Source organism: Hylobates moloch, unplaced genomic scaffold (assembly GCF_009828535.3).
Source record: "Hylobates moloch isolate HMO894 unplaced genomic scaffold, HMol_V3 SCAFFOLD_16, whole genome shotgun sequence".
Lineage (NCBI taxonomy): Eukaryota > Metazoa > Chordata > Mammalia > Primates > Hylobatidae > Hylobates > Hylobates moloch.
Window position 1 is genome coordinate 10,963,150 of NW_026652291.1, and position 27,248 is coordinate 10,990,397.

The following is a 27,248-nucleotide window of genomic DNA, read 5'->3' on the forward strand; positions in this document are numbered from 1 at the left end:
TCACAGACTCTGGGTGGATCCACCCCACATACTCAGCCAGTCTGAGCTGGACCACCTGAGCCAGAAAGGTGGGGAAACTGAGGCCCAACAGGGCGAGGATTTGCCCGAAGATCCAGAGCACAGAGCCTGGATGTAAAAGCAAGAGTCTCTGGGTCTGCAATGTGCGCTTTGGCCACAGCCATTGTCCTGAGAGAGACACGGGTCACATCTCTGTAGCCACAGGAGGGGGCAGTGCCTCACTGGGCCCTTCTGACCAGGTCCCTGTGGAAGCAGCCCTGGTGGTGTCTGCCCTTCCGTGGCTTTCTCAGCCCCTGCTCTGGAGCAAGGTACCAGCCCTGCCTGAGGCAGCTGACTGCCCACACCCTGTCCCCTTTCCATGGACCTGGATAACCTACTGGAACGGGATTTGGAGCTCTCATACCTTGTGTCTGGGACCAGCTCTGTCAGGGGAGTCTGGGGCAAACCCCGGAGGGACAGGCAGAGGATGCATTTACTGTGTGTCTACCACGTGCGAGACACTGAACCAGGGTCTTCATGGCATCGTGTTGTTTACTCGGTACAACCACCCTGTTATGAAAAGGACCCGCCCCCTTTCCAGAGGCAGAAACTCGCTCCAAGAGGTTGGATCCTCTGCCAGAGGCTGCACAGCTCCAGGGTGTGGAATGTCCAGGCCCTGCCCATCTCAGTGCCACTCTCCACTCCCCACCAGCCAGCACCTGCTGTCCTGGACTCCTGGACCTTCGGCGTCGTCCTTGTCCCCCACTCTAAACACAGAGCTACTCACTCCCACCCCTCCCCTGCTGCATCCTCCTGCTTGGAACAGATGAGCAGCCCTGGGAGGGCTATGGTTTCGTGGGGTCGACGACCTTGCCCAGAAAGAGGACACTCTGGGTGCTGGTGGAAAAGATCACCACAAGGAAGGGCCGGTTGAATCGCAGGATGTGGTGATTGGTCTGGGCAGAGAAGAATTTGATCACGAAGCTGGTGGCTGCTGCAGCCTCGGTGCCAGCCTCATTCACGTCCAAGGTGGCCTTGTGGAAACTCTGGGAGGAAAATCACAAGCGTTATCTCCAAGCCAGCAAGAGAGGGGGCCTGGACAAGACTGCGAGAGCCAGAAACTGCTAGGGAATAATATTGCACGTAACAGCCTGCAAGGCCATTTCTTGGGGATAACACAGCAAGAATTTCATCTGGGCGGATTTTTGAGCTGGAGACCTCCTGCCACACACAATCATGGTAGCTCTCATTAAATGAGCACTTGCTCTGTGCCCGGGGCTTTGCATGCATCGTATTCGATCTTCATAGCCATCCTATGAGGTCAGCAGTATGGTGTACATTTTAAAAGTGAGGAAAATAAATTCAGAAACTAGCACCCCTTCAATAACCATAAGAGGAAGAACCAGAATTCAAGCTCGAACCCAAGGCTCTACCCTCTCATGCACTTTTCTTAGCAGAAGTCTTGAGTCTCTTTCTCTTATCTACAAAGTCTCCCTAATACAGATGCACTCAATGCAGCCTCACCCGTGTCTCTCCTCTCTGTTTCCTCTTTCTTTCTTTCTTTTTTTTGAGACGGAGTCTCACTCACTCTGTCACCCAGGCTGGAGTGCAGTGGCCTGATCTCTGGACACATTGCAACCTCTGCCTCCCAGGCTCAAGCGATTCTCCTACCTCAGACTCCTGAGTAGCTGGGATTACAAGTGCCCACCACCCGCCACCACACCATGCTAATTTTTGTATTTTTAGTAGAGTTGGAGTTTCACCATTTTGGCCAGGCTGATCTCAAACTCCTGACCTCAAGTGATCTGCCTGCCTCGGCCTCTCAAAGTGCTGGGATTGCAGGCGTGAGTTACCACTCTCGGCCCCTCCTCCATTTTCTATCATTGCATTTATCTCTCTATGGAGACGTTGTGTCCCCAACTAGACCGGGAGAGCTCTCTGAGGGCAGGGGCTGGTTCAACACTGTATCTCCAGCACCGAGCACCACGTCCAGGGCTGGTTGATTGGTGGATGCTGATGCCTGTAGATGACTGAACACACTCAGACTCTGAAACTCCATGTGGCAGCTTGGGAGCCCCATAACCTGGCAGCTCCCATGGGCACAAGCGCCCTACCGAGTTCTCTAGGGATTGCTGACTGTTGACGACTTACTTTGGATGCCTCCAGCTTTTGCTGTTTGGTGATGCCGGATAAGTCAGCCCACTTGGAGAACAGATCCGTGAAGCCCAGCCTGGGCAAAATCTGATCTAATACATAGGAGCCAGAAATGGAGAACTTGGGAAAATGCAACTCTAGCTTCTTGTAAAAATTCCTGAAAGGGGCATTGAGTTAAAACATTAGATTAATGAACAAGCCAGGATCCCTGCTGGGCAGAGCCCTCCTTGGTGGCCCTCTCTAGCTGGCTCTATTCCATCTGAGTTCTGTCCCCACAAACAGCTTCGGCTCAGACCACCTCCCACAAATGGGTGTTGAAAGGCCAGGTCCCTTTGTACCCAGGGCCTGCTGTCTGTGGGATCTCCTGCCCTTGGGAACCCCTCTTCAGAGGTTGCTTCCTGTGGGTGTTCAGGTGCCCAGGGAGACAGATGTAAGTCTCGCCAGGTGGGAGTTTTGCCTATGGCTCTGTTACAGCCCTGTGGGTTTTATTCTTTTTGAACCAGCTAATTTCTTTGGATTGGATTCTCTCCATCAAGAAAGTTGTGTGAATTTTCTATCCACATGTGCCCTTGGGCTAGGATCCTTTTCTTATATATGATTGAAGACTTTTTCCAATCATAACCAGAGTGATGGGAAGCCTTCCTGTTAATTCCTTGGGTAGGTGGATGGAGTTTTTTTGAATCCCACTATGGCAGCTTAGTCAACCTTCTGGGCCAGAAGGGCTACCTCTTCATTGCACAGAGGTAACCCCCAAGAGAGGTAGAGTCACTTGACCCAAGTCTTGTGCAGTGGAAGAGTTATGTCTAGAACCCAGGACTCTGAACTCCTACTGTGGTTCTTTTTTCCCTAATGAGGGGGAAGTCATATTTTAAATATAACAGGAGAGTTCATCATTTAAAGGAAGCCCATGGAAGGTCTCAGAGCAAGTGAGAATTCTCTCATAATTTGGTGATCACTCTCTATTTTGGGGCACTGTCTTTCATTAGAAAGGTACATTTCACGGATAGTACTGTAGATTCAGCCCCCATAGCACACTGATTACCTCTTCTGCAACAAGTTGTTCCACCTCATTAGCATCTCTGGAGTCAAAACCTCTTCCATCTCCCTCATTTTGCCTTGGTTAGGGAGAATGAAAAACACGGTTGCGTCTCCTTTGTAATCCATCCGTAGCACCGAGCAGGGCAAGTATCTGTCATGAAGATACCAGTGATGCTCCTGGTCCTGAAGCATCATGGGCACGCGGACTGTTGTGTTCTCATCAACATAGAAGTCTTCGGGAGTGGTCCTCGAGGAAATGAATGGTTTCTCCCACAGGGCTGAAGGGAAGATGAAAAGAAGGTACAGGACATCTGCAAGCCACAGAGCCAGTCCTCCAGCCAGGGAACGCCATCTGGTGTTCTGAGCTACAGAAACAATCACTCCAGATCCTGCCCTATAAGCCCATCAAGGTGTCCCATTTTGATCATTCAAAACCTGACATGCCTGGGGAGTGGATCCCTTAGGCCTCATTTAAATTTTAAAATGAGAGATAGCAGAGGATGTTCGTTTTCTAATATGTGAGTACGATTGATAGAGAAGAAACAAGGGATGCTGGAAAGAGGGGTGAACATTGTTAGGTGAACATCCTTGAGAAGGAGAGAGGAGATGGCAGAGTGTGAGCAGAGGGGTCGGCCTTCCATAACAGGTGGGTCACAACTGCCATGATGAGAGGAGGGCATCTGAGCTTGTGGGTTCAAATGCAGGGAGGTGAGTAGATTTGGAGGTGAGTAGATTTGGAGGTGAGAAAATTTGGAGGTGAGTAGATTTGGAGGTGAGAAGATGAGAGATTTCCTGTTTAACTGATTCTGTTTTCTCAATGAAGAGTGAGACAAGATTGTTAAGTGAAAGTCATGAGTGGGAAGGACATTTGAGAAGGACAAATCTGTTATTATAGTTGTTTTGGAGAGCGGAGATATGTAAGTAGAATTGCTGGACAGTGTAGAGAGATCAATGAAAATTTGCATTAACAAATATCAAGTGAGACCATCAGGCCTGTTGGATGTTTTTCTTCAACCACATTCAGCTGCTGGGTGCAGATGTAGATTAGTTAGACATTTAGGTTTAAGCAGGTTTGCAGCTTTGGAGGGTAAATATGATAGAAGGAGGGAAAACCAAGAAAGTTAAGAGTTCAGAGTGTTTGCAAGGAAGTGATCACAGTGATGGCCATGGAATCGCTGCAGTGTGAGGAGGGAAGCAAGGACAGGAGGCGACGTGCAGTGAGGTGGTGGCAGGTAGGGTGAATGGACTAAGGTCTCCATGCCAGGAATTTTAGTCCAGGGAAAAGCAAGGGATCTGGGATTCTAACCAATGTCTTCCCGACAGCGAAACCCATACTACTGTTTCTCTTTCTTAGTTAATTTTTTTAAGTTTGAAAGTTTTGTTATTTCAAAGCAAAGCTTTTTTTTTTGGAGATAGAGTCTCATTCTGTCACCCAGACTGGAGTGTGGTGGCAAAATCTCAGCAACCTCCACTTCCTGGGTTCAAGTGATTCTCCTGCCTCAGCTTCCCAAGTGGCTGGGATTACAGGCATGTGCTATGAAGCCTGGCTAATTTTTTTTCTTTTCTGTATTTTTAGTAGAGACAGGGTTTTGCCATGCTGGCCAGGCTGGTCTTGAACTCCTGATTTCAATATCCACTTGCTTTGGCCTCCCAAAGTGCTGGAATTACAGGTGTGAGCCACTACGCCCAGCCTCAAAACAAAGCTTTTAAAAAAAAGTTTTCAATAGTGCATGAAAATTCCATATGCAAATTACGTGGGATGACTAATTTGGCTGAATCATTAGGCTGGGAGTTGCTCCCTAGAATTTTGTTCCCCGTAGATTCTGGGTTCAAGCTGGTTAGAACTGTGAGATTGCTCTCTGAAGGCCCTGGTAGTCAGATATGATGATGGTCAGACTCAGCAGTGCTCTGTGTGCTCCAGTTTGCCCCTGCTTGTCTCCAAGCTCCTTTCCCAAGTCTAACCCCACTAAACAACAGCAGCCCCAGGCTACCACCAGAAACTGTGCAGTGATGCTCCCCTCCATGGCAGCACTCTGATGGCTGGTTGAGCCTGGCATATAGATTCCCCTCTGACTTGTCCGCTTACATCAGCAACTTTCTCTCTGTACTTCCAACTCTTCTTTCCTCTAGACCTTCACTTTCCCAGCCGCAATTGTGTGGGGCCTAATTCCTATAATGATCTCCTTACCATTGACTTGAGGTGGCTCTCCTTCTCTGATGAAATCCTGACTAATACACACCGTACGAAGTTGTTTGCACACTGCGATATCAACTGTGTGGACATATATGTATGTGAATGGAAGGCGAAGAAAAGATGCTAGCTAAAACATTAACATTTGTTGCCTCTGAGTGGTAGGACTAGAGATTGCCTACTTTCTCCTTTATGCTTTTACATATTTTTAAAACTTCAAAATGAGCATTGTTATCATTAGATGAATTATAGTTGCTATTTACTGAGTACATAAAATGGTCAGGGGTCAACAAACAAAAAAGTTTATAGAGATATTAACTATTTTAGGCATTGCAGATCATTCGATCTCTGCAGTAATGAATCAATCTGCCATTGTAGCATGAAGTCAGCCACAGACAATACATAAATGAATGGGCCTGGCTGTGTGCCAATAAAACTTTATTTACAAAACCAGTGGCTGAACACATTTGGCCCATGGGCTATAGTTTGCCCATCTCTTTAGACCCTTTTCTAAGGAGTATATACATAGGTTAATCATTTGATCCTCAAAGCCAACCTTTGAATTAGAGACTTGTCTTATCCCTGCTTTGAGCAAACAAGCTGACCTGTTTGCACTGTTGGTAGAGGCTGATCTCAGATATGAATCCAGCAATTCAACTAATGATCACTGGCTATAATGCATTTTATACATTATTTTTATGAAGAAAATATGTCTAAAGATAGGAAGGAATGGAAACCTCAATACTACAGAGTCTTCAACATACAACATTCTCACATTGCATTCCCTGAGGGTTGCTCAACCCTATCAGACACAACCTTTTTACTTACCTTTTTGTAAAAATATATTTAACCAGTCAACAAATTAGGGGGTGGGAGGTGGTGGTGTGGATTTAGCATATACCAATGATCTGACTCTCACCTTTGAAGTAAATGTAATTCACCAGCACCATCAAGACATCCTTCTTGAGCTCGCTGACCAAATCCACAGTCTTCCCTCGAGTTTCCTTCTTGACGTGGTCGTTGATAAGCTGGATTGTGCCCACAGTGTCATAGAAGTTGGTGTGGAAGAGTTTGGCCTCATAGAAGGCCGTGGTGTCATTCAGGAATTTTGCAAGGAACTTCAGGTTGTGGCTCAGGAACAGAGCACTGCCCACGCGTGTTTCCAGCCCATGGCCGGGGAGGTTGAGAGTGTACAGGAGGTGCTGGAAGCCCCTATGGACATCGGACTCAGACAGCTCGGTGAGGTTGAAGCCTAGGCCCTGGAGGATCTGGCTGCGGCTATGTGAGCGGGCCCCCAGGGAAAGCATGGCATAGGCAGCCGAGATGCTCAGCGGGGAGAAAAAGATGTTCTTCCCCGGGGTCTCCAAAGCGATCAGGTAGTAGAAGCGGAAGGCAAAGTCAGCATTGACAGGGGCTATCTTGAGGCTGGGGGAGCCCTCACCTGTCTCCAGAATCTGCTGGTGGGAGCTGTTACTGCAACTCTCACCATCAGGCTCAACGTGCAGCTGGCCATGAGGAAGGGTCAGTAGTCCAACCAGCAGGAGGAGCAGGTAGTCGATAAGATACATCTTCTGCACTCTCAGGCCTATGGGAGGGAAGAAAATGCCGAGGAAATGCCCCCAGCAGAACACCTGGTCCTACTGAGAAGGCGGGCAGTGGGCCAGCACCCGGAGATCGTGAGTGACACCCTCAACTCCTGCAGATGGGCTTGTGAAAGGCAATGTAACGCCCACCACCTTCCACATGTATGGTGACAGCAACACTATTGGATGGCAATGTTTTAGACTTACAAGGCACACTCCTTGTGTCCATCATGTCACTGTGTTTCCCACCTGTGTGAGCTCTGCACAGCACTAGACTCCATTCTCACCCAACAGAGCAGGAAATGAAGACTCCCAAAGTGACTCACCCAAGTCACCTACCTAGCACATATCCCAGCCAGAACCCACATCCCCAGGCTCAGGTGCTGCTTCTCCCACACTTGTCTTTCAGATGAGTTGATTTCATTAGCGCAGTGATTTTGCATGGAGGATGGCAATCATCGGAGTTTATTTTAGTGTCTGCTCCACAAACATCTGTGGAGTGCTTTATATGGTTTACAAACCACTTTCATGCCATTTAGTTTGACCCTCCCACCCCTGTAGAGGTCAGTAGAACTGGTCTTCGTGTTGTTACCCCGTACAGATGAGGACATGGATGTTTAATAAGTGACCTGCCCAAAGTTGCGGGGATAGAATTGGTACCCTTTTCATAATGAACATCTGTCCAAGACAGGATGCTCCAGTTTCTCCCCAAAATCTGCTCCTGCCCCATCAAATGGTCCCACCAGTATCTGGTTGTCAGACCAAAAAGCTTCTAGGCTTCTATCCACCCACAATCCATTTAATCCACTTCCATGACCTGCAGGGTTGTTTTTTGTTTGTCTGTTTGTTTGGTTTTTGAGACAAGGTCTCATTCTGTCACCCAAGCTGGAGTGCAGTGGTGTAATCATGGCTCACTGCAGCCTTGACTTCCTGGGCTCAGGTGATCCTCCCACTTCACCCTTCCAAGTAGCTGGAACTACAGGCGTGCACAGCCACACCCAGCTAATGTTTTGTAGAGTTGGGGTCTCACCATGCTGCCCAAGCTGGTCTCCAACTCCTAGACTCTCCTGTAGGTTCTTCAGTCTCTCACCCCCTCTACTGCTATGATCCTCAACCAGGGCTCAGAAAACTCTTTCTGCAAAGCGCCAGATAGTAATATCTATGGTTTTGCAGACCACACAGTCCTTGCTGCCACTACCCAACTCTGCTGTGGCAGCTGGAAACAGCCACAGACCGGACATGTATGAACAGGCGTGGCTGTGTTTCAGTGAAACTTCACTTACGGACACTGAAATGTGAATTTCATATTATTTTCCTGTGTCACAAAATGTTGTTCTTCTATTGATTTTTCAACCCTTTATATATTTATCTTTTATACTTATCACTTATATTTTATATTTATATTTTACATCTTGCATTCTTAGCTCATGGGCCGTGGGCCAGATTTGATCTACAAGCTGTGGTTTGTTGACCCCTGACCTAGACCCTTGCAGAAGCTTCCTAGTCTTTCTGCTCTCTGTTCTCCACTCAGCAGTTGGAGGGATCATTTAGAAACATACATAGGACCGCATCACTCACAGACACACCTCCCCTCTGGCATGAGCTCCCCAAGATCACCTGGATTGGGAGCCAGAAGACCTTGGCCCCCAGTCAGTGCCACCATGTACCAGCTGTGTGTTCCTTGGGGAGGATTTTCTGGGTCTCCGGGCACAGTCACCCACCAGTGCCCATGGACCCTAGGTTGGGGGCTTTCTAACCTGAGTATTTCTCACCTCTAGCAAGAGTGACCAAGTGTCCCAGCTTGCCTGGGGCTTTCCTGGTTTTAGCACTGAAAATATATCCCAGAAGAATTCTCAGTCTTGGGCAAAGTGGAACAGTTGGTCACCCTCCCTCTAGAGTCTCTCGTCTCCATTGTCTCAGGGGGTTACTCACGGCACAGTCTGTCCTGGAGTGGACCCCCTGGGTGGCTGTCTCAGCTCTGTCTTATCAAGCCCAGGAGGACTGGTCAAACCAGGCCTTCTCAGTACCACCCACTCTCTCCCGACCAGGTAATCATTAACAAACAGGCCACGGGCGCAGCATTGCCTCGACAAGGAAAACTCACCAGAAGTTGGTTCACCCCCCTCCTAAGAAGACCCCCCCACTTCCCACCTGGGGAACCCCAAGAGGGTTCACTCCTTCATGTTTGTGCAGTGCATGGAGGTTCGCCTGGTCCTTGCTGCTCCCTGAGGGCCCGGGGAACCACTTGGAAAATCTGGTCTCCACCCAGCCTCTCCCTAGCTGTGTGAAGTTGAGCTCATTTACTCCCTCTCTGAGCTTCAGTCGTCTACCTGCCTCCTACAGCATGAGGGGCTGGATAGACAGGGGGCAGCAAGCTCCAGCGCCTTCATAGATCAGGTAAGGAAGCATCCATGGTGCCACGGTGGGGAATGGTGGGGATGTGTGGAAGTGAGAGAGCCAGCTCTCTACAGGCCAGGCAAGACCCACCTGTGGGCAGGGCCTCACAGCAGGGCCTCCAGTTTGCAATCCTGGACTCTGTGATTTCTGAAGATAGAGTCCACTGAGATCTCATAGGTCAGACCATAAGGACAGTACATCCCAGGGCAAGGGTGGCATGGGGTGGGACCAGGAACCTCCTTGGGCCAGGTATTCAGTTTGCATTTTTCTTCTTTAACAAGGGAATTGAACTTGTTCTCTCCCCAGTAATCAGTGAACCCCTGCACCCTTGCACCCTCCTGGGGCAGCCATTTCTCAAGCTATGTGGGAAAGGACTGCAGGGAGCAATGTGGCCCTGGGTGTCCTGACTGAGATGACCTTGACCATTCAGGCATCCTCTAGCAGACTTTCTGGATGTGTTTCCAGGTCGTTGGGCCTTAAGGTAAGTGAAATATACACCACTGAGCAGCACAGTGGGCTGGGAGCCCTGAGCTATGTAGACATGGGGATGGCAGAGCAGGCACAAGCACAGCCCTGGAGCCAGCTGGCCTGAGGTCCAAAATGGGTCAACACCAGGACAAGAGAGGAAGCTAGTAGGTCAGGCAAAGTGAGAGCTACTGTCTCAGTGGATTCTCGCTTTCCCTCACTCATCTCTGTCTTTCCCTTGCCTATACACTCTAGGTATACTAAGCTTGGCCCATTTTACACATGAGAAAATGTAAGCCCGGAGACATTGTTAGCTCAGATTCCAGAGTCAGGGTCTGCACCGGGGCCACTGAACATGAAGCCCATGTTCCTTCCCAGCATCTGCTGCTTCTCCACGTGGACAGACCTTTCCTGCCACCGGAATAGCAGCTCCTGTTTTGCTCACTGCTGTACCACACACTAGAGCAGAATGTGGTGCAGGGGACATGCTCCATGGATGTTGACTGAGTGAGTCAATGAGTGAAAGATGGCCATGGATTTTTGCTCTGATGGATGTGAAAATACATTATTCCCCTTACAATGGTCTACCGTCTGGGGTTTTGCTTTTTTAGTCTTGCTTCTTCAGTGAGTTAGGGGCTGATGCCACAGATTCCAGGGGTTAGCGTGTGCTTGGCTGCAGCCCAGGGGATGGACAGCTTGTCCCTGCCATGAGCACACAGTCACTGCCCTTTAGTTTCTGGTGCCTGCCCCTGGGATGTTCTGGACAGAGGTTGGGCTGTGGCGTCAGACATGCTCCCTCACTGCTGAGATGTGTGACTTTGGGCAAGTCACTCCACCTCTCTGAACCTCAGTTTTTCACATGTCAAATGAGAGGCAATAATCACTAATCAGAAAACTGATATTAAGGGCAGGGGGGCAGCACTCTCAAATGTTCTGAGCCCCATATCAGTCTTAATGGGTGCTTTCTTCTTCCCTTCCCATCCCAGCAGTGGTGGACATCCAGACCGTCTGGGTTGAATCTGGACTCCACCACTACTTAAGTTACTTAACTCTGCCTCAGTGTCTTCGTCTGTAAACTGTGGGTAAGAATTGCCCCTAAATCTCAGGGTTGTCAAGAAGAGTCAGTAAACTGACATCTGTAAACTCCTAGAATAGCATCTGGCCATAGTGAGTGCAGTGGAAGCGTGAGTTAGTCTGTCGTATTATTCCAGATGGGTTGTACATTACTCATTTATCCCCAAAGGTGTACACATGGCTGAAACCATGTTGTTAAACTTGTTTTGAGTTGTGGTCCTGATTATCTCGAGAAAGCTTTGAACTCTCCCTGAAATACGCACAGATGTATGTTTTACAATTTAGGGAGATTCTTGAATCCCATGAAGTCCATGCAGTCCCTGTGGGCTAGAGCAGTTATTTTTTCCTGCAAAAAGCAGGCCCATATAAAGGAAAGGTGGAAAGAACTCTCAGGCATGTAGTGGGAGCTACTGACTTGGACCCTGCAGGAGAAGGAGGGAATGACAGCGATTGGTGTGGCTGCAGGCTGGGCTCTGTTGCTAGCTCCAGGCTCAGTCCTGCCTAGCAGCCTGGCTGCTTCTTGTCTTAAGGTCTCTGGGAGGGCTTCAGGATTGTTGAACCCTTGCCTCTTGCATCTTGAAGGCCAAGGGTTTCTTGTTAATCATCTGTAAGTTCTCAGAGGACAATGAATTGTGCCACAGTCATATCTAGGCACATTAGAACAGGCCTGGCCTATAGAAGATGCTTAACAGAAGCCAGTCACTGAATGAATGAATGAATGAATGAATGAATGAATGAATGAATGAAGAGATGCCAAAGGCCCTGCTCAGAGGTGCTTCTCAGGTGTTCCAGTGGCAAGCTCCTAAAATCTGCAACACTCTCGGCAAGTACTGGTTTAAGGAAGCAGGGATAAGTTGCCTGACCAGGAAGGCCAGGGTGGGTGTGGGGAAGCAGAGGGCTTGACCGCTTCTCTTTTTCCCTAGGAAATACCACTGGGCCAGATGGGGCAGCTGCTGTGACACCTTGATGTCCCCGGCAGGGAGCCGCTTTTTCCAGCATCCCGGAAACTGCCTGAACTGTGCTGTAGGCATGAATCCCACTCCCTGACACCCTCCTCTGCTCCACTGCATCCTAAATTACAGCCCAGCCCTTTCTCAATGGCTGTCTTGGTCTCCCGTTCCAGCACAGGCTCCACTTATGCTGCCCTCCTGCTAATCATTCCCAATCCCCTTCCCATTCCCTGGATTCCAAATGGAGCCAGGAATTTAATCTGCCCTTAAAAAGGCTGTCCTTGTTTTGAATTTGATTGGCAACGTAATAACAATGGTCATCATGAAAAATATGGGAAAGTAAAAAAACCTGGAGAAGAAAATAAAATCATTTGCAAACCTGGTGTTCAGCTTATGACTAATTATAAGTGGTTTCCTTCCAGTCTTGTAAGAAATGGGTATGTGCTCATACAGAACAGCAACAACAAAGCTCTTCCAGTCTTGGTTTGGATGGAGGTACAAAGACTATAGATGCTACAGTCCAAAGAGAGCTCCGTGCAAAAATTCCAGAGTAGGTGGTCAAGAACAGGTCTCCTGATTCTTAAATGCTTCACTCATGTGAAAGAGGACTGAAAAGTGTTGAGAGGTGGAGACTGAGAAGGATTTACAAAGAGGAAGGAGGGAAGTGATTCTGCCATGTTATCTTAAGAGTGCAGAGCTTCAACAAAACACTCATGCAACACAATATGTATCCCTGGAGTTAGAGGGACTCAGGGGACTGGGGCTTGATGCTTGCCTGGAAATGCTAAAAGGTGTAGGTGGGCTGTTTAGACTCTCTAGGAACTCTACATCTAATTATCTGTCCCACTTTTAAACTCATCATTTTCTATCTGGCTTTTAGATACATAGATACACAGGATACACATATGTCCTACTTATGTATGGCTGGGAAACAAGCCACCCCAAATTTAGCGGCATAAAATAATGGCAGTTGTTTGTCATTATTATTGCTATCTCTACAGTTCTGGGGGTTGACTGGGCTCAGCTAGGTGGTTTTTGCTCAGGGTCTCTTATGAGGTTGCAGTTGGACAGGAACTGAGACTAGAGTAATCTTGAAGGTGGATATGCTTTCAAACTACCACATATGATGTCCCTGCTGGACTATGGGCTTTTAGGAAGCAAGAACAGTGTTTTATTCCTTTTTCTTCCTGAGTTTGTGTCCTTCCCTCTAACTTTCACAGCTTAGCACATTGCTTAGCACAGAACAAGTCTTATGTTAGGGTCAGTTGAATAAAAAATAATAATTAGACTTCATTCAGGATCATCCTGGTGGATGGGAGGCAAGACTATATTGCAGCTCTGACTCAGATGGACAGAGCAGCATGCGGAGGCTTGCATGGTGAATTTTAGTGCCAGAATGACTTCAAGAACAAACCAGGAATCCTGAGAGGACACACAGACTCTCTGAAGGAAGTGGACTGCTTCTGCAGGACCCAGGAGACACCCCAAATACTGTGAGTACCCAAACTGCGGAAATAAGAAAGGGAGACCCTCTGCTATGAAACACACACCCCCACTGGGGAAAATGAAGGTGTAGTTTGTGGGAGAAGTTTCTGCCCCTACCTGGAGCTGAGTCAATTTAGACAGCCAAGTGAAATACAGGGGTAGAGGAAGCAGCAGGAAAGGCCCTGGGAGCTTGCTGGATCTCCAAGCAGGACATTCCTGCCTGGCACCACAGGAGCCCTTTGGGAGGGTGGCCAGAGGTGTGGGGGGAAAATGCCACAGGGAGAAGGAAGTCTCCAGCTGAAATTTGTAACAATTTGAACAGGGCAAGAAGCTTCCTGGCCAGAACTCGGGGAAGGGTGCGAATCCAGTGTGCCGACTCCACAGGTGGGGGAAGAATCAAAGCCCTGTTCTTTCGCAGTTGGGAGGTGAGTAACCTGGGGCAAGTTCCCAAGCCCTACTCACCCACTGCCTGGAAACAGACTCAGGGCTGTTAGCAGGGACATGGTGGGAGTGAGAATGGCCCTTCAGATTGTTTGGGGGCTGGGTGAGGCCTGTGACTGCTGGCTTTCCCCTACTTTCCTGACTACCTGCATGACTCAGTAGAGGCAGCCATAATCCTCCTAGGTACATAACTCCATTGACATGGGAACCTCACTCCCATCCCCCACAGCAGCCATAGCAAGGCCCACCCAAAGAATGTCAGAGCTCAGACATGCCCAGCCCTGCCCCTCGATGGGCCTTCCCTATCCACCCTGATAGCTGAAAACAAATAACATACACTCTTGGGAGTTCTGAAACCCCCCCACCACCAGTTCCTTTCCATACTACCACAGCTGATGCTCTCTGGAAAGCGCCACCTCCCGGCAGGAGGCCAACCAATACAAAAATAGAACATTAAACCACCAAAGCTAAAAACCCTCACAGAGTCCATTTCACTCCCCTGCCACCTCCACCAAAACGGGTGCTGGTATCCATGGCTGAGAGACCCACAGAGGGTTCACATCACAGGACTCTGTGCAGGCAACCCCCAATACCAGCCTGGAGCCGGGCAGACTTGCTAGGTGGCTAGAGTCAGGAGAAAAATAACAATCACTGCAATGTGGCTCACAGGAAGCCACATCCACAGGAAAAGAGGGAGAGTACTACATCAAGGGAACACAGTGTGGGACGAAAGAATCTGAACAACAGCCTTCGGCCCTAGACCTTCCCTCAGACAGAGCCTACCCAAATGAGAAGGAACCAGAAAACCAACACTGGTAATATGACAAAACAAGGCTCTTTAACACCACCCCCCTGCACCCCACCCCCACCACCACCAAAATCACACTAGCTCACCAATAATGGATCCAAACCAAGAAGAAATCCCTGATTTATCTGAAAAAGAATTCAGGAGGTTAGTCATTAAGCTAATCAGGGAGGCATCAGAGAAAGGTGAAGCCCAATGCAAGGAAATCCAAAAAACAATACAAGAAGTGAAGGGAGAAATATTCAAGGAAATAGATAGCATTAAAAAAATCAAAACTTCAGGAAACATTGAACACACTGATAGAAATACTGACAGAAATACAAAATGCTCTGGAAAGTCTTACAATAGAATTGAACAAGTAAAAGAAAGAAATTCAGAGTTTGAAGACAAGATCTTCAAATTAACCCAATCCAACAAAGACAAAGAAAAAAGAATAAGAAAATATGAACAAAGCCTCCAAGAAGTCTGGGATTATGTTAAATGACCAAACCTAAGGATAATCAGTGTTCCCGAGGAAGAAAAGAAATCTAAAAGTTTGGAAAACACTAGGTAACATTTCCAAACTTGCGGGAATAATCAAGGAAACGTCCCCAGTCTTGCTAGAGACCTAGACATCCAAATACAAGAAACACAACGAACACCTGGGAAATTCATTGCAAAAAGATAGTTACCTAGGCACATTGTCATCAGGTTATCTAAAGTTAAGACAAAGAATTTTAAGAGCTGTGACACAAAACCACCAGGTAACCTATAAAGGCAAACTTATCAGATTAACAGCAGATTTCTAAGCAGAGAAATCTACCAGCCAGAAGGGATTGGGGCCCTATCTTCAGCCTTCTCAAACAAAACAATTTTCAGCCAAGAATTTTATATCTAGTGATATTAAGCATCATATATGAAGGAAAGATACAGTCTTTTTCAGATAAACAAATGCTGAGAGAATTCACCATTACCAAGGCAGCACTATAAGAACTGCTAAAAGGAGCTCTAAACCTTGAAACAAATCCTGAAAACACATCAAAACAGAACCTGTTTAAAACATAGATCACACAGGACCTGTAATACAAAAATACATTTAAAAAAGCAAAAACAAAAACAAAAAAACCAAAGTACACAGGCAACAAATAGCACAATGAATGCAATGGAACCCCACATCTCAATACTAACATTAAACGTAAATGGCCTAAATACCCCACTTAAAAGATATAGAGCTGCAGAATGGATAAGAACTCAGCAACCAACAATCTTCTGCCTTCAAGAGACTCACCTAACACATAAGGACTCACATAAACTTAAAAGGGTGGAAAAAGACCTTTAATGCAAATGGACACCAAAAGCTGACAGGGGTACCTATTCTTATATCAGACAAAGCAAACTTTAAAGCAACAGCAGTTAAAAGAGACAAAGAGAGACATTATATAATGCTAAAAGGCCTCGTTTAACAAGAAAATATCACAATCCTAAACATATATCTACCTAACACTGGAGCTCCCAAATTTTTAAAACAATTACTAATATATCTAAGAAATGAGATAGACAGCAACACAATAATAGTGGGGGACTTTAATACTCCACTGACAGTACTAGACAGGTCATCAAGACAGAAAGTCAACAAAAGAACAATGGATTTAAACTATACCTTGGAATAAATGGACTTAACAGATATACACAGAACATTTCATCCAACACCTGCAGAATCCACCCTCTATTCAACAGTGCATAGAATTTTCTCCAAGATAGACCACATGATAGGCCATAAAATGAGCCTCAATAAATTTAAGAAAATTGAAATTATATCAAGTACTCGCTCGGATCACAGTGGAATGAAACTGGAAGTCAACTCCAAAAGGAAGCTTTGAAACCATGCAAATATATAGACATTAAGTAACCTGCTCCCAAATGAGCATTGGGTCAAAAATGAAATCAAGACTGAAATTAAAAAATTCTTCAAACTGAATGACAATAATGACACAACCTATCAAAACCTCTGGGATACAGCAAAGGCTGTGCTAAGAGGAAAGTTCATAGCCCTAAATGTCTATGTCAAAAAGACTGAAAGAGCACAAACTGACATTCTAAGGTCAAATCTCAAGAGAGTAGAGAAACAAGAATAAACCGAACCCAAACCAAGCAAAAGAAAAGAAATAATCAAGATCAAAGCAGAACTAAATGAAATTGAAACAAACAAACAAACGAAAACACAGAAAATACATGAAACAAAAGCTGGTTCTTTGAAAAGATAAATAAAATTGACAGACCATTATCAAGATTAACCAAGAAAAAAGAGAGAAAATCCAAATAACCTCATTAAAAAATGAAACAGGACATATTACAACTGACACCACTGAAATACAAAAGATTATTTGAGGCTACTATGAACACTTTTATGCACATCAACTAGAAAACCTAGAAGAGATAGATAACTTCCTGGAAAAATACAACCGTCTTAGCTTATATCAGGAAGAATTAGATACTCTGAACAGACCAATAACAAGCAGTAAGATTGAAATGGTAAATAAAAAATTACCAACAAAAAAAGCCCAGGACCAGATGGATTCACAGCAGAGTTCTACCAGACATTCAAAGAAGAATTGATACCAATCTTTTTGACACTATTCCACAAGACAGAGAAAGAGGCAACCCTCCCTTTCATTCTATGAGGCCAGTAACACCCTAATACCAAAACCAGGAAAGGACATAACCAAAAAAGAAAACTACAGACCAATATCCCTGATGAACATAAATGCTAAAATCCTTAGCAAAATACTAGCTAACCGAATCCAACAATATATCAAAAAGATAATCCACCATGATCAAGTGGGTTTCATACCAGAGATGCAGGGATGGTTTAACATACACAAGTCAATAAATGTGATACACCGCATAAACAGAATTAAAAACAAAAATCACATGATTATCTCAATAGATGTAGAGAAAGCATTCGAAAAAATCCAGCATCTGTTTATGATTAAAACTCTCAGCAAGATCGGCATACAAGGGACACACCTCAATGTAATAAAAGTCATCTATGACAAACCCACATTCTACAAATTCAATGCAATCTCCATAAAAATACCACCATCATTTTTCACAGAATTAGGAAAAACACTTCTAAAATTCATATGGAACCAAAAAAGTGCCTGCATAGCCAAAGCAAGACTAAATAAAAAGAATAAATCTGGGGGCATCACACTACCTGATTTCAAACTATTCTGTAAGACTATAGTCACCAAAACAGCATGGTACTGGTTTAAAAATAGGCCCATAGACCAATGGAACAGAATAGAGAGCCTCGAAATAAACCCAAATACTTACAGCCAACCGATCTCTGACAAAGCAAACAAAAACATAAAGTTGGGGAAAGACACCCTTTTCAACAAATCATGCTGGGATAATTAGTTAGCCACATGTAGAAGAATGAAACTGGATCCTCGTCTCTCACCTTAATACAAAAATCAACTCAAGATGGATTAAGGACTTAAATCTAAGACCCGAAACTATAAAAATTCTAGAAGATAACATTGAAAAAACCCTTCTAGACATTGGCTTAGGCAAGAATTTCATGACCAAGAACTCAAAAGCAAATGCAATAAAGACAAAGATAAATAGTTGGACCTAATTAAACTAAAGAGCTTTTGCATGGCAAAAGGAACTGTCAGCAGAGTAAACAGACAGCCCACAGAGTGGGAGAAAATCTTCACAATCTATAAATCTGACAACTAATATCCAGAATCTACAGTGAACTCAAACAAATCTGTAAGAACAAAACAAACAATCCCATCAAAAAGTGGGCTAAGGATATGAATAGACAATTCTCAAAAGAAGATATACAAATGGCCAACAAACATATGAAAAACTCCTCAACGTCACTAATGATCAGGGAAATGCAAATCAAAACCACAATGTGTCACCACCTTACTCCTGCAAGAATGGCCATAACCACAAAATCAAAAAACAGTAGGTGTTGGCATGGATGCGGTGAACAGGGAACACTTCTACACTGCTGGTGGGAATGTAAATGAGTACAGCCACTAAGGAAAACAGTGTGGAGATTCCTTAAAGAACTAAAAGTAGAACTACCATTTGATCCAGCAATCCCTCTACTGGGTATCTACCCAGAGGAAAAGAAGTAGTTATACGAAAAATATACTTGCACAAGCAAGTTTATAGTAGCACAATTTGCAATTGCAAAATCATGGAACCAACCCAAATGCCCATCAATCAATGAGTGGATAAAGAAACTGCAGTATGTATACACAATGGAATACTACTCAGCCATAAAAAGGAATGAATTAACAGCATTTGCAGCGACCTGGATGAGACTGGAGACTATTATTCTAAGTGAGGTAATTCAGGAATGGAAAACCAAGCATCGAATGTTTTCACTGATAGGTGGGAGCTAAGTTATGGGGATATAAAGGCATAAGAATGATACAGTGGACTTTGGGAACTTGAGGGAAAGGTGGGAGGGGGGCGAGGGATAAAAGACTACAAATATGGTGCAATGTATACTGCTCAGGTGATGTGTGTACCAAAATCTCACAAATCACCACTGACGAACTTACTCATGTAACCAAATACCACCCGTACCCCGATAACCTATGGAAAAAAATAATAAAAATAACTACAATAATAACTACAACAAAACCAGATCCTATGTGTGGAGATTTTGCCATGTGCTGGGTCTTGTCTTTGATGATGTAATGACATTAAATAATCCTAGGAATCCTAAGAGACATGCTTTATCTTCATTAAAGAGAGGAGGTGATGGAGGCCCAGGGGCACTAAATATCTTCCTTGAGGTCACATAGCTCCTATATGGGAAAACTGAGATTTGAACCCAGAAATTTCTGGTCCCAAATTCCAAGCTCTTCACCTCCGCCTTTGACTAGTACTATTAGAAAGGAGACTTAACCTCAACCAATTGTGCAGCCAGCCAGGGGCAGTCCCAACCCACATTTTCCCCTCAAAGAGGATTAGGCTTTTTTCTTGGGTTATGTGGGTAGACTGAGCCCCCTGTGGGCCTGTGACCCTGCAGGAAGCTGTGCATCTCCCAGCGAAATTCTGCTACCCTGAGGCCACGCCCACAGTCACAGAGGCCACTGCCCCATAAGACCACAGAGGCACTAGGGAACCAAAGAATTCAGCTGCTTTTTGCCTAAGACTAACATTCCTCAAAATGTGGCCCTGGAGTCCTCCATAAGAGAGGTACTCATTAATTAATTTATTTCTGAGACAGAGTCTTGCTCTGTCACCCAGACTGGAAGTCAGTGGCACAATCTTGACTCACTGCAGCCTCAACCTCCTGGGCTCAGATGATCCTCCCACCGCAGCCTCCAGAGCAACTGGGACTACAGGCATGCACCACCACCCCTGGCTAATTTTTGTATTTTTTGTAGAGACAGGGGTTTCACCGTATCACCCAGGCTGGTCTGCAACTCCTGGGCTCAAGTCATCCACCCACCTTGGCCTCCCAAAATGCTAGGAGCCACTGTGCCCGGCCCAGAAGTAGTTATTAAAAGCAAAGAATCACAGGCTTTCCCCCAAGTCTCTTGAATCAGAATCACGGGTGTGGGCGTGCAGGGCGGGTCTGGGGGGGGCCTGCACTTTAATGCTGTCCCCAAGGGGGTCTTAAGAATCACCCACGGCCTCAGGGCAAGTGCTTGGCGGGGCCTGGCCTCTGCAGTTTGAATTTTTACCACCAGAGGGCGCGCCTCCATTTCTTAACTGCACTGGCACCTCCTACACCTTCAGGAGCCCCTAAAACCTGCTCCCTGGGGCTTTGGGTGGGAAAAGGTGGCTTTTGCATTTGGAAACACAGGCTTAGTCTTCTACTATTCTGAAAGTGTTAATGCTAGCTCATCTAGCCCAACACCCCCTCTTACGTGAGGGATAGAACTTGACTAAGGCAAGTTAATGGAGGAGCTGGGCTCAGAAAGATTCGTAGCAGCTGGGTTCACATCACACAGGCCCCTTCCTCTCCTGAGCTCAGACTTGTCGAAGGTTGGAGGGGAAAGAGAAACAGCCGCTGGCCCAGTGGTGAGAAGACTTCAGCAGGACCCTGAGTTCATTCCCTCATTGCTTCATGCACTCGTTCTCAGCTACCTACTGAACTCCTGCCGCAGTGAGCAACATCGCCCTGTTTTGGTTGGCGGGAGCAGCTCCTGCAGCTGCACAGTGTGGGCGGGCTCTGACGAGGAGAGCAGGGGCTGGGATTGACTGCAACCGGGACTCGCTGGCTGGGGGAGGTGGCCTTCAGGAAGGGTTTCCTGGGGAAGAAGCATTTGAGCTGAGCAGAATGACAAGGAAGTACCAAGTGTGGAACAGTGTTCCAGGCAGGGGAACAGCATGGGCAAATGTCCTGTAGAAATATGGAGCATGGAATGATGATGGCTGTGCCCGGGGGCCAGGGTACATCCAGGACACAGACGTGAGCAACCTTGACCTTAGAGAGCAGCAAGGACATGATGAGGCAGCCCTAGGTGAGGCCACAGGCCGTAGAGCAAGGGGAGGGAAGGGGAGACAGGGGCAGGTGTCATGGAGGAGGAGGCGTTAGGTTGATCCCGGTTTGGTTTGATTTGAGGACATTGATTCTGGCCATGCAGAGGAGGTATCACCTTAGCCATGAGGATTTTCTAACTGATGCTGAGCTGATGATTTCAGAAGGTGAAGATATTTCTGAACTGAGGAGAGAGGGAGAGGATGGGGATTTCTGTTCTTCGAGGGCCTGCTTCATCCTCCAAACCCTATCCCTCCGCCCACCATGGCTCCATCCCAGACTTGCCGCCCTTCCCACCCCAGGCTTGCTGCGTATGCCGCGGTCTCTGTGCATTGCTGACCAAAGTCCAGGTTCAGAGCAAACACCTGACCTTCTGCCCTGTCCTTCTCCACCCCTCAGCTCAGGGCCTCCTAGGTCTCAGTGCTTTGGAGTTGTTGTGGATTGTAGGGTAAGGGGAGGAGCAGGTTTTCTAAACTGTTGTGCGGCTAGGAAGGACCTGGCAGCAGGCCCTTGGAATGCAGTCTGACTCCGTTTCTTGATGCTTGGCTGCTGACGGCTTTTAGGCTTGGTTCCTCCCTCTCCCCTTTCTGCCCCATATCTGGGCCCACTGATGGGCTAGCCCAGTGCCTCTCAAACTGTGCTTGGGAATTCTCACCCCAGCCCCACCCACTAACCACCATAAAACACCAAGACAGTCAGTCTTCTTTCCTTGATTTCTCAAGCCATGTCCAGAGCACCTTAGGCAACCTGCCCTGCTGTCCTGAGAAGCCTCATAGTGTGAGCATTAGATCTTTCTATATCCTCGGGTGCATGTGTGTTGTTGTTGGTCTCAACATGCAGATCAAATTTGAGTGCGAGGTGTCCATCCTGCCCCTGGGTTGCAATCACCTCCCCTCTTCAGGCTCTGCCCCCCATACCTTGCACAGTCACTAAGGCCGTGGCCGGGCCTGGGCGTCTTTCCATGTATTAGTCCATTCTCATGCTGCTAACAAAGACATACCTGAGACTGGGTAATTATAAAGGAAAGAGGTTTAATGGACTCACACTTTCACATGGCTGGGGAGGCCTCACCATCATGGCAGAAGGTGAAGGAAGAACAAAGTCACGTCTTACACGGCAGCAGGAAAGAGAGCATGTGCAGAAGAAGTGCTCTTTATAAAACCATCGGATCTCCCTGAGACTTGTTCACTATCACGAGAACAGCACAGGAGAAACCCACCCCCATGATTCAATTACCTCCCACCGGTCCCTCTCATGACACGTGTGGATTATGGGTGCTACAATTCAAGATGAGATTTGGGTGGGGACATAGCCAGACCATATCAGTCCCCCAGGCTGGAGCTAGCAGCACAACTGAATGATGGGCCACCGAGTCCCTGTCCTGGAAAGTGAGATTTGGAAGTGAGAAAAACAGTGAGCAAGAGTCTTGAGTGCTGATTTGCGGTTGCAGCAGAGCCTCAAAAGACAACCCATAGCCCCCTGCAGCTGAATCCCCAGAGCTGGCTTCCCTGCGATCCGGTTGTTCCATGCTCCATGACTCGCCCACAACCTGGCAGTCCTTCCAATATTTTGTTTGTTTATTTGTTTAAGCAATCCAAGGGGTCTCTAAGATTATGTTTCTGCAACCAAAAGAAATATAACTAGCACAGGTTTTAGCATATTTCACAAGTTGGGCTGACACTCTCCCTCAATTTTGTCCTTAGTATTACTTTCTGCAGCAAACTCATCCTTTATCTTAGTCCATCATTGTGCTTAGCCTTTTCATGGATAATTATAATCCTCCAATTGGTGGCACTGAGTGAGGCCTGATCCCATGGAGTATATATTTATCCAAGTCTTTTTGGTGGGATCTGGGAAGGGATTTGTCCCTGTGGTAGATGAAATATGGCTTCAAGGTCTTTGCTGCTCTTCCCATAAAAGGTGGAGTCTATCTCCCCTTTCTCTGAGTTTAGACATCAGTTGTGGCTTGTCTTAATAATTTGGGACAGAAGTGATGCAACATGAGGCTAAGCCTTAAGTTCTGCAGCTTCTGCTTTTACATGCTGCAATGCTCCTTTTGAGAAGCCAGCTGCCATATATGAAGTTCGAGTGATCCGGGACTGCCATGCTATGAGGAAGCCCAAGCTAACCAAATAGAGAGAGAGAGAGAGGTCTTATGGAGGAACAATCAGGCACCAGATATGTGAGCGAAACCTCTGTGGCCTTCCAGACCAGCCCAGCCAGTCAAGGTCTGAATGCAGCTGAGTGAATGACTCTGGCTGGCACCACATGGAGCCAGAGAACCACTTGGCTAAGTCCTGAATTCCTGACCCACCGAATCTTGAGCAAATAAAGCCATTGTTGTTTTCAGCCACTGAGGTTTGGGGTCATCTGTCACATTGCAATGGATTCTCCAAACACTCCCAGATTTAAAAGGCTTTTCAAGTCATTGTTCCTTTTCCTTTTTCTTTTTGAAGAACTCCAATGCATAGCTCGCCTGATAGACACTACATAGCCCAGCATCACACCTGGATAAATGATGTTCCATGGACTAGAAGGCTGAGATCTGGAAAGGAGACATGGGACCAGTTACTTAATCACTGGTTATTCATTGAGTACCTACTATGTGGCAGTCACCGTGCAAGGCTCTGGAAATCGAGCATTGAGCAGGACAAAGTTTCTACCCTTGTAGAATGTATATTCTAGACAGAGTGGTGGGCAGGAAACAAATAAACAAATAATAGAATTTCAGCTTGTACAAAGTGCCAGAAGAAGTCCAGCGGGGAGCAGAGGATAAAGAGTAATTAGGGGCAAAAGGTCAGTAATGTCCACTTTGAGGAAGTGGCAACTGAACCAAGTGCTGCATGGAGGGAGAGGACAAACCGTACGAACAAGCATGGCTGAGCATTTCCGGCTGAGGGAAGAGCACAAGTTGCCCAGGCCACACAAGAAGTCAATAGCGGAAGGAGGCAGCCAGGGCACCTAGGCCACACCAGGAATTCTCTGGAGAAGAAGTAGCCTCTGCTTCACTCGGATGCCACAGCACCCGTTGCCATGGAAACCATCTTGCAAAGAAAGTGATGGTCCCTGGCTCAGCAGCACCATAGAAACTGCAAGGATGGAGACGGTGAGGGAGTGGGTGCAGGGGGAGGAGAACTGGGTGGTTGCCAACCTCCAAAAGGTGTGTGGGTGGGAAGACGAAAGGCTTCAGAGACAACTAGCTGAGCATCACGCACAGCTGAAATGACGGGTTTCACTGCAGGGATGACTGGGTTGGATGAGCCTGCTGAGAGCTTGATCATAGTAAGTTAAAAAAAAATTAAAAAACCAAAGGCAAACAACCTAAGGAACAGCAAGGCTACTCACATGGTGGGCTTGTGGGCTCTGATTAGTCAGACACCAGGCTGGCTGGACTGCGGGAAGGGGATGGACCTGCCAATGACGTGTATTCCTGGTGGAAGTCACTGCCTGCCCTCAGCTGGAGGCTGGAGAGGGCCCCTCCCCACAGGGGTCAGATCAGCCCAGCACAGGACACACATTTACTAAAACACGGGGGTCCTGGTGGCACTGAGGGAGCCCCTCCCTAGGGGCGGTCCCTGATGGAGGGACCTAGAGAGAAAGCTGAACCAGATCATGGGGGCAGGGGAGTAGCTGGCTGAAGCCAGCCAGCCCAGCTCAGACGAATGGCCTGGGAACTGGAGTCAGGAGGCCTGGGTTCTAGTTCTACATCTGCCATTGGTCACTAAGTGGTCTTCAGCACGTCACATTCTCTCTCTGGGACTCGGTTTCCTCATCTGTAAATCAAGGTGGCTGGACCAGGAAAGAGTTGTAAACTGGACCATCTGGGGCTAGGTCATTAACGTGACAAGGAGGCAGGTCACGGGAGCTCAGAGGAGAGCCTGCTGTCAGCTCCAGGAGGACAGGGGTCCCTGACCTTGCCACTGCCATGTATATCATCAGTGCCTGGGGCTGTGTCCACACGTCACAGATGCTCCTTGAATACTTGTTGGAGGTATAGGTGAAACTGTGTGTCCAGTCTAACGACCATGTCAACAGATCTCCTGATTACTCCAAAGAAGTTGGAAATTTGGACATTTTAAATTATAAACTATCCCAATTTTTAACCATGGGCCTCTAATTTCAGTAAGTAAGAGACATTTGTACATACCAAACAGTACAGGTTTCTGTATGTTCAGCTTAAAGATCTTCAAGGACTTTTCCAGCTCTGCATTCTTAGGGGGATGAAAATGTTTATATCACACTTGATCCCGTAAAGGATTTGAGGCAGCTTTGAAGACCTCCCCAATTTAAATTAAAAAAAAATTAAAATTAGGCCAGGCATGGTGGCTCATGCCTGTAATCCCAGCACTTTAGGAGGCCGAGGCAGGTGGATCACCTGAGGTCAGAAGTTCTAGACTAGCCTGGCCAACATGGCAAAACTCTGTCTCTACTAAAAATACAATAATTAGCCGGACGTGGTGGCACACACCTGTAATCCCAGCTACCTGGAAGGCTGAGGCAGGAGAATTGCTTGAACCCAGGAGGCGGAGGTTGCAGTGAGCTGAGATCATGCCAATGCACTCCATCTCAAAAAAAAAAAAATTGAAATTAAAAAGGCACACCTAAACAATCAGGAGAGATAAAAATCAAAACAGAATGCTGATCAAAGCAATTATAAAAAAGAGAACAAAAGTAGAGGATTTACCCTACCTGACTGCATGACTGACTACAAAGCCCGGTCAGGGAATCAGAACAGAATGCGGCAGCCAGGAGGCTGTGTGGACTCAGTGTGTAGAGTGCATGTTTACAGCTCGAAGGCGTCATGCAGCTATTTGCCTCCAAGTTTCCAAGAGATCAAGGTGAAAAGCTTCATTCTCGCTGTAATGATGAGAAAGGGATACTGGTTCTTCATGTCTCAGCCCCTAACTTGGAAAGAAAATTCTGACTTCAGAATGTCTGTGGCTCCTGCTGGCCACACACCCACCTTCTCCTGCTTCAGGGCTGGACTTGCCTGGGAAGGGCAGAGCCGGGGACCTGGGACTTATTCTTGGCAGCTCTGCCCTTAAATGAGAAGCGAGGGCTCCTTCCAATCCATGCCAGGCTGGCCTCACCATTCGAGATCACCCAGACAGCCCCATCTGGCCCTGCCAGGATTACCTGTAGATTGCAGACCCCACCCCACGGGAGCTGACTCAGCAGGCCAGGGCGGGCCCAGGGATGTTTGACTCGGTCTCCAGGGTGACAGGATGCCCACAGGGTTTGGGGATTTCTGGAGCAGCCGAGAGCAGGCCAGCCCAGCTTTGCCATCGGGGAGCTGAGTGCGTGTCTCAGGGATGCCAGGACACCCGTCAGGTCTCTCATCAACCTCACCACCAGCAATCAATCAAAGCGGCAGACGTGGCAAAGAGAAGCCCAATGCTGTGGTTGCCAAGAATGCCTTGGATTTAAGATTTTGACCTGGACAGCTCTGCTTTTCCATCTCCACCCCATGTCTCTGGAGGTGTTCACACCCATGTGTAGCTGGTTACAACAGGCCCGCACACACTTCTATCTGCAGTTACCTCTGTCTCTTTCCGTGGACATGGGTGACTTATGTTACACAGAGAGCCATGCATGCATAGAGTACTATATGACACCTGTGAACACACACACTCAGAGGAGGAGATAGCAGATAGTAACTTATGACTTCATAAAAACGGGGCCCCCACGTGCTAACATTGCTGGGTTTTCTTCCCGCAGGAGGCCAGCTGGTGAACGGGCCTCAGGAAGTGGCAGTCAGACCTCCGTAGGAGGCATTTGATTAAGGCCTGCTGGTGTCGTGGGTCATGTCGTGTTTGGAGAGCTTCCCAAGTGCACACAGGTGCACACAGCTGGTCACTGGCACCCACAGATACAGAGGCACAGGCAGTGATGGCAGACATGCCCCTGGCGTTCAAGGCACACACGTTCTGCAGGTGGCATCACACCTGCACACGGGAGTCTTCTTAGACATGAGTTCTGTCCTTGTAGATGGGCTGGAGGTCCTCCCCGGGAGGACAGGGCCGTGCACAGGCCACCTTTTTCAGGAAGCACTTTCTGGAAGCTAATTCTCTTTCCCTCTTGGTAGGCCCTGACCTTCGGGGCTCTCGGCAGACACCCCTGAACCTGGGGTCCTCACATCCTCTGTTGGTGGAAGAGCAGACATGGGGAA

At 47.2% G+C, this 27,248-nt stretch overlaps 1 protein-coding gene across 1 annotated transcript; it reads right to left on the bottom strand.

The window, feature by feature from the left end:
- Positions 1 to 531: 531 nt before the first annotated feature.
- On the bottom strand, positions 532 to 8,948 carry SERPINA4 (serpin family A member 4). Its single transcript, XM_032134860.1, has 5 exons — positions 8,581 to 8,948; positions 6,300 to 6,965; positions 3,194 to 3,467; positions 2,149 to 2,308; positions 532 to 1,043 (listed from the first exon to the last, which is right to left on the bottom strand). The coding sequence occupies exons 1-5, from the start codon at positions 8,624 to 8,626 to the stop codon at positions 843 to 845; spliced, it is 1,347 nt and encodes a 448-aa protein (XP_031990751.1). The 5' UTR covers positions 8,627 to 8,948; the 3' UTR covers positions 532 to 842.
- Between the last annotated feature and the right edge of the window lie 18,300 nt (positions 8,949 to 27,248).